Genomic DNA, 12,655 nt, shown 5'->3' on the forward strand with positions numbered 1-12,655 from the left:
ACGTGGAAATGGATAGCAGCCAAATACTCTAAACGCGTGGTGATGTTGATTCTTAACGTGAAGGAAAGAACCGGAGGTCCCGGAGAAAAAATTAGCGCGACCACAGGGAGAGAGACACGCAAACTCGAAATATACGGCAGGCGTTGAGATCGAACCCACAACCTCCTGTATACCAGGCGAGGAAGTTAACATCTCACCACCATGGCACCATGGACAACAGCACAGAGTGTTTGACAGCACTGCATTGTGTTGAACTTTATTGTAATATTACTGCAAATAAAAGGGCATTTAATAAAGCCCAGAAACCCTTTTGCGACAATTCTCAATTGGAATTATACATCGTAACCATGACCCCCCGACTTCAGAGACTTGGCAGAACCCTCCTGAGAAAGAGTCATGAGGCATAGTCAGGCTCTCCTGATTAACCAGTGGAATAGCGATAAACAACAATAATAATAACATAAACTCACATGATAATTAAAACATTGCTTTCCCAATTGTAATTATATAAACGACATTGTTATACTCTTGGAAAATCGGTGCACTGTCACCAGCATGTGGCTCAAGAGAGAGGTTCCTGGCCTCTCATGTTTATCATTTGAACTCTTGTCGCCAAAAAAAAAACAATTCAGGTTGCATTTGAGTGTTTAGCCAATCCTGCTCTCCTCACATTTTGCATGTGGGAAGAAGCACCTTTGAAGTTTATTTAGTTCAACCAGGTGAGAACCCGAGAGAGAGAGAGAGTCTTGTGCGCGCGGGAGTGTGCGGTCAGCTGAAGTGCCGTCCGTGCGTCTGCAGCGCCGCTGCCGAGAAGCAGGAGGCGCGCTTGCCGCGCGTTACCGATGGTCACGTTGTTGCTTGTCGCGTTGGAGCTGAAGCCGTCGCCCGTGATGGTCACGCGCGTGCCGCCGTAGAGTGAGCCACCCCGTGGCTGCACGTCCGTGACCCTCAGCACAAACTCCACGGTGGATTTCACGCCAGGGCTGAGGGGGGACAATGCCCAACCCCGTCGTCAAACGTTCAGCCCCGTCTCCGAACGTTCGGCCCCGTCACCGAACGTTCGGCCCCGTCATCAACACATTTTTTTTACTATTTTTTTTTTTTACCAGATAATGCCCATTAAGCTATGTCGCTCTTTTTGCAGAAGCGACCTGGCCACAAATGATAGCTCAACGAAGTGGCTTATCACGTGGAAATTTACAGCAGCCAAATAATTGAAACGCGTGGTGATGTTGATTCTAAATGTGGAGGGAAGAACCGGAGGAGCCGGAGGAAAAAACCACGCGACCACGGGGAGAACACGCAAACTCCAAATATACAGTAGGCGCCAGGGTCGGAATTGAAACCACGACCTCCTGCATACATAGCGAGGGAGATAACATCTCACCACTGCATCACAATGGGTTTTTAAATGGAATGGGTTTTCTCTGGGCACTTCAGTTTCCTCCCAAGCAAAAAACACTCCTCACTAGACAATGGGCAAACATCCCAACGCAGGGCCGTCCTGCATAACGCACCGTCAGAATTGCCGAGGATTTCCCTGGAGAGACAAGTGCACGACGCGATCACATCCACGCGTGGGAAGCCACCCCTCACCTGAAGGGCACAAATCCCCAGGCACCGAGCGACACGTGGATGGGGTACACGGCAGGGGGCAGGCTGGGCAGGAGGCAGTCGATGGCGGTCTCTGTCCAGCGCTGCACCGGGCACGCGGCCTCCCCCACGGTCACCGTGCCGCCCCGGTTGCCGGCACCCAGCCCGACTCCGGTCAGGTTCAGCAGGGATCCTCCTGGGCAGCGCCGTACGGAGGCACGCGAGCACGCTCCCGTCGCGTTCCACTCGCACACGAACCGTCACGGCGCTGCGACAAACGCGCAGGTTCGACTCGATCTCACGGAGCGGCGGTTCGAAAAGATGAGGGTGGCGGGTTTTTCAAATCCACCCCACTACCTCTGTGCACCCAGCAGTATGCATGGGTTCAACCGCGGTTTAGACTATCGGCAGGTCACGTGCGGTGGGGTGAAGTGTGGGTATGCCCTCCTCTTCAAAACATCTGATTATAACGCGGAGGAGTAGACCAAATACCGTCTAGATCTCTCTCTAGTGGAGGCACCCACGCATACGTGCCACACACACACAGACTCGACACGCACACACACTTGACACGCACGCACACACACACACTCGACAAGCACACACAATCTGCACGCACACGCTCCACCCGCACCACAAGCGCACACGCTCCACACACACGCTCTGCACACGCGCTCCACACACACCTGGCACAGCACCAACCCTGCAATCATGCTCACGAACAGACAGATGCACGACCATAACCATACGAATACATTGCAATGTACTGTAGCAAACTATTTGTCACGTGTACAAGCTTTTAACGGCTTGCCAATTTGTTATTGTTTCAGCTCGATCACCGTTAAATTAAAATGCAATCCTTAAAAGCGACTGAAGCAATGAGAAATTAGCAAAATATCCTCCCCATAGCGGTTAGTTAACTTAACATGCAATTTTTTTGCCGCCAATATAATTGCGTACATGGGTTGTGAGGATCGTTCTTCAACTAACCGGTGAGCTGAATCAATAACACTTGTGGCGCACTGTTATACACGCGACAATTTAACCTGATAGACTGCGCCGAGTGGTGGGGGCTTCTCAAGTTTTGGCCAGATCATTATGCGGCCCAACCCGAAATCAGCTGTGAATCGCAATTGTCAGCTGTTGAGAACCTCCGTGCCGGCACACAGGGCAACATTTCAGCTCTCTACTCGCTGACGTCCCGCGACCTACACCGATGTGACCGTACACAGTCGGCGGAGATCGGCAACAGTTCCGAAAATATTGCGACATCGCAGGAGGTTTCCGTGTGAATCGTTTTTTTTGTTTCTTGACATTTCCACTGTGTGCGTGGAGAGGAGGGGGTACGAAGGGGGTGGGGGGGGTAAGGGGGGAGGTGGTTACACAAATGCCCCGGCGCCAGCACCCGAGTCCCGTGGTTGGCACGTGGGTGCCGTGGCACCACGGGACAGACGAACGGTGAGATTTACGGCACTGCGCGGCGACACCTTTGTTTTTGCTTCGAGGTGCGTTCACTGCGAGGCGATGAGCGGCGCTACAGTGCGTGCACCGCATCGCGGGCCATAAAAGAAAAAAAAACGCGTGGGGTCCCACGTTCGCTCCCGTGTGCGTTCATCGCGGACAATTATCTGGGGCGTGATGCGATCTGCCGCTGCTGCCGGCCGCTCCGCACGCAAGCGCGGCAAGTAATCCCGCGTGCAGTCGTAGCGCAGCCGCACTGACCGGGTGTAGCCACCGTCACCGGGCAGTCTGGCACTCGAGCGAACAGCCCCTTGGCTTCATCATTAGACCTCCTTTGCCAGTACCAAAATATAATAGGGGTTTTCCCCCTTTTTTCTGGTAACAAAACTGAAACCTTTTTTTTTACAAGGAATCATATGTGCATTAATCACGATACTTGTGGTCGAAATGCAAACAAAAAACACACTCCGATAATATATGGCATTGTCCTTGAAACTGATTGGTCCACACCAGAGACGGCTTTCGTTTGAGCCTCATCTCAATTGGTGCTAGGCCAGAAGACGCCAAAATTCGTACAGCTCAAAGACAATGCACTATCACCCTCTCTGTCAATAAAACATCTGTTAAGATGTTTAAACACCAAATAGATTTCTTTGGAAAGGAATCAAGTCTATATTAACCACACGTACTTGTGGCAAACATGCCCGTGATACAGCTGCTCAACCCAAGCTGTAAATGCTCTGATACTTCCATTGCCTTTGTAGGTCTAAGACTGGTGGTGAGACAAGGCCATAGAGAAGGCTGTCTCTAGTGTAGGCCGAATCATCTTCAAAGACAATGCATACTTTATCGGAGCATGTGTGTTTGCATGCTTGCCACAAGACGCCTCTAGAGGCATTTGGCCTACTCTTCCACGCTGATCAGACGTCCTACCCACACACTTGTCAGTAAACTACGGGATGAAGGCCTCTCCCCACTGTCTCAGCCATGGGAGTTAAGTGCAAAGTCAGCGCATGGAGGCTCAGGAGCGATGTGGATATCACGTGCCACTCACGATACCCACGGCCGAGAATCTAGTTCGGGTTCACCGATTTCGGCGCGCAGTGCGCCAACCATTGCGTCCCCACTCCCCCCATACTCCAGGTATAAATCTCCTAGGCAATTATAACGGTTACTTTGAAATTAAATGACAGAAGGAAAACGAGTGCCACGCATCGCCGTACCAATCAGATGACCAAACACTCCTCCCGACAGGCGAGTTCAACCTAGCGGGGTTCATTGACAGGCCTGCAGCATCGCACGCATTGCAAACGCATCGCACACACGCTCCAGGTAATGCCGGAACAACCTGACGTGGTCTCCGCTCCGGTACTGCACCACGATCCTCACGCACGACACTTCCCAAGAGCCCACAGTCAACCTGCACACAACGCCGTGGCCTGGCGCTGTGCGGCAAGGTGTTGCGCCGATGCCATGGACAGATTAACGACACGCGCCTACAACAGCACTCAGAAGCCTAATCCATACTGCCAGCTCTCAGGGATTCAAGCGCGTGACGAATTGTCACGCTCAGCCGATTCGCTATGGATCAACAAGAAATGAAGATGTAACAAAATTTACAAATTGCGCATCTGTGACATGCTTCACTACCTGACCTGCCAGGTATGCAGCAGCCTGATTCAGCGAGATTCCACCTGGCGTGTGAGAGAGAGGCTCTGCGCCCGCCCCCCTCCCCGTTAGATCTGTGACCTGTGTGTGTGTTACGTCACACCCCAATAAGTTCACCCTTAACACCTGGATCTATCTCACGACCTGCCAGTGAGCGTTTGACGCTACACGTGGCCTCAAGGTGCACCCAGCCTGACACAAACGCTGTGGTGACGTCACCGCCACTCAGTGGTGAACGGTGGCAGCTGCTGCTGCTGTTATTGTACATGCGGGTGTGCGCACGTGCGTCCGCACAAACCGCGCGTCACCGGCCCTTCCGCTGCGCGCATGCCCTCTGCTCCGGAGCATTCTTCTCCGCGCGTGCGGTCTGAAGCCATCCGCTCTGCGCTCACCTGTCGCGTGTCCCCGCGTTTTACGACGACGCGCACGTTCTAACCTGTACGTTCCACCCGCATAAATGCGCTTGTGTGGACGTGTTTGCGAGTGTCGTACCGGCTACACCGCTGACGGAAGGGGAAACGGCCGTGATGGCGGCGCCGCTTGCCCCCACGTAAGTGAACGTCCCTGTCCACGCGGCCTCCACTCCGCCGCTCCGTACCATCACGTTCACCTCGCCCGGCGAGCCCTGAGAGACGGCCGCATGGGGGGGAGGTCATAAGCACGTACATATGTCGAACTTCTTTTGCACCTTACACAGCCAACCGTGATAATCGGAGGTGCGGGGGAAGGACAACAGACACGCAAAACGCAGTTCTAAAGAAATTAAGTTTTTAAACGAGATGATTTGAAGCGCATCACTCCAGTAGCGTCCTAATATCGGAAGGAAGAGCGTTCCAGATGGCCATTGAAGCTCAGCTGAAAGCGCGCGATGCAGTGACCGTTTTTGTTCAATGGCCAGCCAAAAGCCGCTGCTCCTGCGAGCGGACAGTGCGGGCTGTGTGGTGTTCGCGCTGTGCTAGATGGCGCAAACACCACACGCACGCGTATGAGCGGGGAGGCGCACGTGCGTGTGGTGTTCACGCCACGGAGGGTGCCGCAGGGCACTTTGAGCGTCTGGTTTGTGTAGCCGTAGGGAACGTTCTGCCTTTCTGAGTCCAGTGCAGAACTGGCCAACGGTTGGTGACTAAATACATTTAGATCCTTTTAGCGCAAACGTTGGGCTCTCATTGTTTGTAATCTAGTACAGGTGCTTTATTCCCTTAAATAAATGCCAACGTAAAAAACACGTTTTGTATCATGAACACATGTACATCGCATAAAACTTGATTGTTAAGATGCTAGTAGTTTAATAACCAGTGTCAGTGCTGAGCAGTGTTTCCAGGATTTAAGCTGAGTTCTCTTGAGCCACTGGGCAGTGCCCCATGCGATAGCGTCTGCACGGGCATGGTGGGTGAGCATGATTGGTAGTGCTAGTGCTGTTGGCGGTGTGATAAGTGTTGGTGGTGCAAATGCTTGTGTTGGTGATACTGTTGGTGATGCTTGTGTAGCGGTTGTGTAGCGGTGAGCACGCTGCGCTACGCACCCAGCGAACCGAGTTCGATTTTCGCTCATGGCCAACACCAACAACGATGATCTGGATCGGTTCTGGGCCTCCCCTAGCTCAACTCAGCCTCAAATGAGTACTTTGTGCAGTGTGTAAACATCGCCACTGAAGACACAAAGGCGGCTGGACATGGTGCTGGCCACCCATCCCCTCGTGTGCCACGGTGCCGGCCTTCACCGGTGCTGCTCGCTAATAGCACTTGCCCCAACAGTTTGTTAAGGCGAAACGAGGGATCTTTGTATTTTGGTGATGCTGGTACTGGTGGTGCTTGTGGTACTGCTGGTGCTGGTACTGATGGCACTGGTGGTGCTCGTGGTACTGCTGGTGCTGGTACTGATGGCACTGGTGGTGCTCGTGGTACTGCTGGTGCTGGTACTGATGGCACTGGTGGTGCTCGTGGTACTGCCGGTGCTGGTACTGATGGCACTGGTGGTGCTCGTGGTACTGCTGGTGCTGGTACTGATGGCACTGGTGGTGCTCGTGGTACTGCTGGTGCTGGTACTGATGGCACTGGTGGTGCTCGTGGTACTGCTGGTGCTGGTACTGATGGCACTGGTGGTGCTCGTGGTACTGCTGGTACTGATGGCACTGGTGGTGCTCGTGGTACTGCTGGTGCTGGTACTGATGGCACTGGTGGTGCTCGTGGTACTGCTGGTGCTGGTACTGATGGCACTGGTGGTGCTCGTGGTACTGCTGGTGCTGGTACTGATGGCACTGGTGGTGCTCGTGGTGTGGCGGTACTGGAGGCGTCGCTCACCGGGGGGCTGAGGCAGGAGATGTGGTTTGGTGTCACGGTGACAACTTCGCAAGGGACGCCTCCCATGTCCACGCGCGCATCCGTGCCGAAACCGGCGCCCGACACCGATACGCCGGTGCCCCCTTTCAGCCGGCGGCACACCAGACACGTTCACACGTTCACACGACGCCCGCGGCAGCCACGGCGAGCGGACGCCCCTGGCCAGCCTCCTTTGTCTTCCCAATGCGTTGCCGCAACACATCTCCGACCCCCAGCTTTCAGCCACCGCCAGCTACGACGAGGTCTACCGCAAACACCTCCTTAACCACTCCCGCATGTGCTACTGTCACCAAAACTACACCACCACTCTCTCAATAACCCCATTCTTTTTTTCTCAAACCACTGTCGTCTTGCGTACAATTTTTAAAATTGCTGTAAAGTGCCTCCGAATAATTTGCTTTAGAAATCTAGATAAGACACCGTTGAGGCTGCCTTCGCCCAAGCACTGGTGGTGCTCACCTTCCGTTTACAGCCCTGGGCCAGTGGTGGGAACTCCACATTCCTATGGCAGGGACAAGTTTATCCACAGGACAAGAGCTGCTTACTTGCAATGTGCTAGCAACTGTTGCTATTTTTTACTATTGATACAAATATTTTTTTTCCTGCACGGATTCTGTTACTCGATATCTACTCATGGGTAACTGTTTTAACATGACGATTTAAGATGGTTCCTCTGGAAACGTTCATTAAAATGTTTTTTCAGCGCCACGTGGTATTATTTGTTGTACAGTGCAGTCTCCATCTCTCACTCACTCTGCCTCGCAGGCCTCTCTATGTGCTATGAAAAAGGGCCCTTGCCCAACACATCATCACCTGTGATAATGTGTAGTGACATTGAATGAGTCACTGTAGCGCGTGGCGCTGGGATTTTGGTAGACAATGGAATTAGGGGTAGCAGCTCGCTCTACCAGTTGGACACGTGGGCCAAGCCCGGAGCCTTCTGGGGGATCCAGAAGGGTGCGTGGTCGAGGGCGGGAGGGCGGAGCCTGGCCACGCTGGGGAGAATAAAAGGCGAGCTCCGACTCACAGTCGAGGCGGCTGCCATCGGGAATGGAACTCGTCATTCTGCTGTCATCGTGGTCTTTGCCTCTTCAAGCTGTGGGTCTGGAAGCATGTTGGCTGTCCCGACCCGGTATAGAGTTATCCCCTATGGCTGTGAGAGCCGGAATGAACAAGAGGGATAACGCCTCCTACTAGTGTTTTTGAATTAGTACACTACACATGTTTCCCTGCAAAGCCCATGGTGTTATTGCCACACGTGCGGAGTTAGTTTCATTAACAACCTCAAAGCCACACACGCACAGACATGCACTATAAAAACTATAAACTATTTTTTTTATTTTACCAGGTAAGGCCCACCGAGCTACATAGCTCTTTTACAGAAGCGACCTGGCCACAAATGATAGCTCAACGAAGTGGCTTATCGTGTGGAAATTTATAGGAGCAGCCAGCCAAATAATCAAAACTCATGTTTCTAAATGTGGAGGGAAAAACCGGAGGACCTGGAGAAAAATCCATGCGACCACGGGAAGAACGTGCAAACTCCCAATATACAGCAGCAGGCGTCAGGCTCGGGATCGAACCCACGACCTCCTGTATACCAGGAAAGCGAAATACAATTTCGCCACTGTGGCACTTTGACGTGACTGAGTTCAAATCCCAGTCATATCAGCCCATCATCCATAGCGGTACATAAAGTATGTATCGCTATGTGGAAAGTCAATAGCTGTTGTCCTATGGAAGAGACTGGTCTCTGCCATAGCAATCTAGAATTTTTGCTACTAGTTCAGGACTGCCTGAACAAGGGGGACACATTTGCCCAGCGGAGCGGCGAGAGTTAACAACACCTATCATCCTTGGTTTTAGTCGTGTCTAATCCTGGGGGTCATTTGTCAGATTTGGAAGACAAGAAGCTTTAGACAGCCGTGTCAAGCGTACTTATTGGCTCTAGAGGCGGGCGGCTTTCAGTAGTCTTTTAGAGGATGTTTGCAACATTGCAACTTCTGCAAAACTGACACACGTCACGTTTACTATATCAGCATGGTTCTGGGCTTTTTTTTTTATTTCGCCTCAGAATTATCCACTTCCTTAAATACTGAGAAGTTTCCTATCAGCATCAGCCACTGACAGCAGTCTGCAACTTAAATTATGAATGAAAACATCTGCCAACAATTTTGTGGTTTTCTTGTTACTTGTTAAAGACTGAATAAATGTTACAAACAAAGAACTGAAATGCCCCACTTGTGCAGCACAGGTTACATTGAACTCTATGCGCCAGTCGCCACGGTTGCCTGATACTATGGAGCAACTTGAATAACCACCATCGTTGTGTTAGACTGGAGGCGTTGGGGGTACAGAGCGGTTGAAGCAGGTGAATCTGGTGGCGATAGCCGAGGCAGCGTGTGGCAAGTGTGACATCGAGCAGCAGTTCCAAATCGCCCTGTCAACCCCCGAATATTTTATTACAAGAATAAACTCGGTTTTCCATTTAAAAAATTCAATTTGCACAAGGCCTCAAAGCGAATTTACACAGAGGTTAAGTTGTGGAGATGTAAGTTTTTGCGGCAGAATATAGAACTTGAGCAGATACGGTGAGATATTTAGGAGCCAACTCATTCGAGGCCTTAAAACGCGAGAAGAATAAAACATCTTCAAGTCGATTCTGTACTTAACAGGAAGCCAGTGCAGGGAGGAGAGAATAGGAGTGATATAGTCACACGATTTCATCATCATCATGATCCATAGGTGCCCACTGCACATTTCTTGATTTGTTTCCACCTTCATCTGTCTTTTGCCAAGATGCTCAAATCATGCAAAATCTTTCTATCACCAATATCTTATGTCATCGTGAAGCCACACGATTTAGCTCTGGTTAACCCCCCCTCCCCCGCGCAGTAACAGACTCCAACGGGGCCTCGCGGAGCCCCAGCATGAGAAGCCGCCGGGGCTAGACAGAGGACGCGCGGCGTCGGCCCCCGTCGTACCGGCGGCGCTGCCGCTGGCAGGGTTCACGTGCAGAAGGTTGAGGGCGTAGCTGAACACGTGGGTCCCGCCGGCGTGTCGCGCCAGCCCGTGGCCGGCCACGTACACCGCCACGACGTGCCGGCCCGCCGTACCGTTGCGCACCCGGCATTCCAGCACTGACTCTACACACGCGTGCGCACAAAAGACGCACAAAAGACAAAGGTTCCCCGTCCTGACCTCTAACGGAATGCTGGGGCGAGTGCTGTTGGTGAGCGGCGATGAAGGCCGGTGTGGTGAACGAAGAGGGCGTTGTGACCTGCACCACGCTCGGGCGCCTTCTGTTTCCCCAGCTCTATCATGTTTTTTTGTGTTGTTTGTTGTTGTGACGTTCTTACCCGCCCCCACTGGAAATCTGTGAAAAAGAGCTTTATATCTCATCGGATTCCTCCAGTATAAATAAATATTCTGATTCTGAAATGAACATTCTGATTCTGCTGATGTTTTCCACACCACATTAAGTACCCATTTGAGGCCGAGTCGACCTCGGGTAGGTTCAGAACCAGTTCAAATATTCGCCACTGTTATTGTTTGTGAATGGGAATCAAACTCGGGTGTGCAGAGCGGTGCACTAACCACTGCGCCAGCGCTCCCCAAACAGAGGCATAAACGGATGCACCAGGTTTTTGCCGAGAGTTTTGCATCAAACTAGGGCCCATTTATTTCCAGGCAGAGACCGTGCCAATAAACATTGGGTAGTTTGCCAGCATTGGTTCCAGCAAGATAAAACATGCATTGAACCGACGCTGTTGATAAGGTACACTGCCAGAAGGCTGTGCCGCTGATGCGTTGTGTAAAAATAACTTGTATTCTTTATGCAGAGATACGGATAACAGAAGGAGACGTTAATACATTGTCTATAACAAAAACATTTCCAGCAACGCCTCTTCAGGATTACCGTAAAATGACATGTCAATGTGAGAAAGATTGACATGTCAATGTAAGAGATTGACATGTCAATGTAAGAGAGATTGACATGTCAATGTAAGAGATTGACATGTCAATGTAAGAGATTGACATGTTAATGTGAGAGATTGACATGTCAATGTAAGAGATATTGACATGTTAATGTGAGATGGTCCCAGACACCGGAGGTGGCGGGGATCCTCCCGTGGCTAAGCCGCCTCACAGATATTTCACCTGGTGATGTATTCAGAGAGTCGGAAATAACAGCTGACATACGCAGGTAGGATGGAAACATGACAGTCAGTTAAGACTTTACTTGGTTAATAACGTCCTTCCAATGATTGCTAAGTTTGTACCCATCTTCTCGGTTGTAGTTGTGTCTGATGGCTTCATGAACAAATCTCTGAAAGTAGCCAGTAGGTTTGCAAAGTACCTCCGTCTTGGAAAAATCAATTTCGTGTGAGCCCACAGCTTTAAAACAACGATCAGCAACTGCAGAGGTATTGGTCCTGCCATGTTTCACATCTGCCTTGTGTTCACGAACGCGGTCCGAGACATGCCGTTTCGTTTCCCCAATGTAACTGCTGCCGCAACCACAACTCAGTTTGTAGACACCGGGGTATTGCATGTCAGGAAACACATCCTTTACAGATGGGATTAAATCATGGATTTTGTGTACTGTGTTGAAACGAACCTGGATCTTGTGTTTGTTTAAGATTTTGGAAATCTTTTTGGTAACCCCTGCTATGTGCGGTAAAGTGATGGTATTGGTTGGATCCTCAGAAGGTTGTCTTCCCATGGCTGGGGAGGCAGCTTTGCAGATTGTACGGTCCGAGTATCCGTTCATCCTGAGGGCTTGGTGTATGTGCTCCAGCTCACTGGCTAGGTGATGCTGGTCGGAGATTCAGCGGGCTCTATGGTGTGGTGTTTTGATGAGGGAATTCTTCTGGGCTGGATGTGGAAAAGGATGGAAAGCTACCATTCCTGGATGTTTTGATCGAGAAGAGACCTGATGGCTCGTTGGGACATTCGGTCTACAGGAAAGCCACCCACACAGATGCCTATCTAAAGCCTGACTCCCACCACATTGACATGCTAATCTCTCTTACATCCACCCATGCTGAGGACTCGGGCTGGTAGACCGAGTCCTCAGCACGGGTGGATGTGTCTTGAACTTCTTTCGCACCATACGTAGCCAACCGTGATAATCGGAGGTGCGTGGGAAGGACAACAATCTAAAAAAAAAGCAGTTCTAAAGAAATTAGTTTATCAATCTTGATTGAAAATCGCGCAGCTCCAATGGCTTTTAATGTCGGAAGGAAGAGCAGTCCAGATGGCTGCAGAAGTGCATCTGAAAGGCGCGCGATGCGGTGACCGTCTTTGTTCGATGGCCAGCCAAAGGCCACTGCGAGAATGAGTATTTTGCACGTGGTGATCAGACGACTACCAGGGCAGTAGTAGCGATAGAAGAGCTATGAGGAGGTGACTGACAGCCGGCAAGCGAGCGGATCGTACGCCTCTCAGTGCGATCACGCTCGGCGTGGGCCTTACTCCACAAGCACTCTGGGGTACCCTCTGCCACCGTGCCCTCCTCCCTCTCTGCCCTGCCTGGTCCTGGGCGAGCTGGGCCTCGACACCCCCCCCCCTCCCCCGAGCTTCCCCGACCC

The 12,655-nt window shown here is 51.5% G+C and overlaps 1 protein-coding gene across 3 annotated transcripts in view; it reads right to left on the minus strand.

Annotated features, from left to right (window-relative positions):
• PKHD1L1 (PKHD1 like 1) overlaps positions 1-12,655 on the minus strand; it is a 171,392-nt gene that overhangs the window by 91,030 nt on the left and 67,707 nt on the right. For all 3 annotated transcript variants that reach the window (XM_032954632.2, XM_032954633.2, XM_076067198.1), the window contains 5 exons: positions 10,046-10,207; positions 7,023-7,144; positions 5,215-5,347; positions 1,597-1,789; positions 841-983 (listed from right to left, as the gene is read on the minus strand). In XM_032954632.2, the coding sequence (XP_032810523.2) occupies positions 841-983; positions 1,597-1,789; positions 5,215-5,347; positions 7,023-7,144; positions 10,046-10,207 (753 nt within the window). The remainder of the gene's footprint in view (positions 1-840; positions 984-1,596; positions 1,790-5,214; positions 5,348-7,022; positions 7,145-10,045; positions 10,208-12,655) is intronic.

Source organism: Petromyzon marinus, chromosome 15 (genome assembly GCF_048934315.1).
Source record: "Petromyzon marinus isolate PM22_M1 ecotype Great Lakes invasive population chromosome 15, UKy_Petmar_22M1.pri1.0, whole genome shotgun sequence".
Lineage (NCBI taxonomy): Eukaryota > Metazoa > Chordata > Hyperoartia > Petromyzontiformes > Petromyzontidae > Petromyzon > Petromyzon marinus.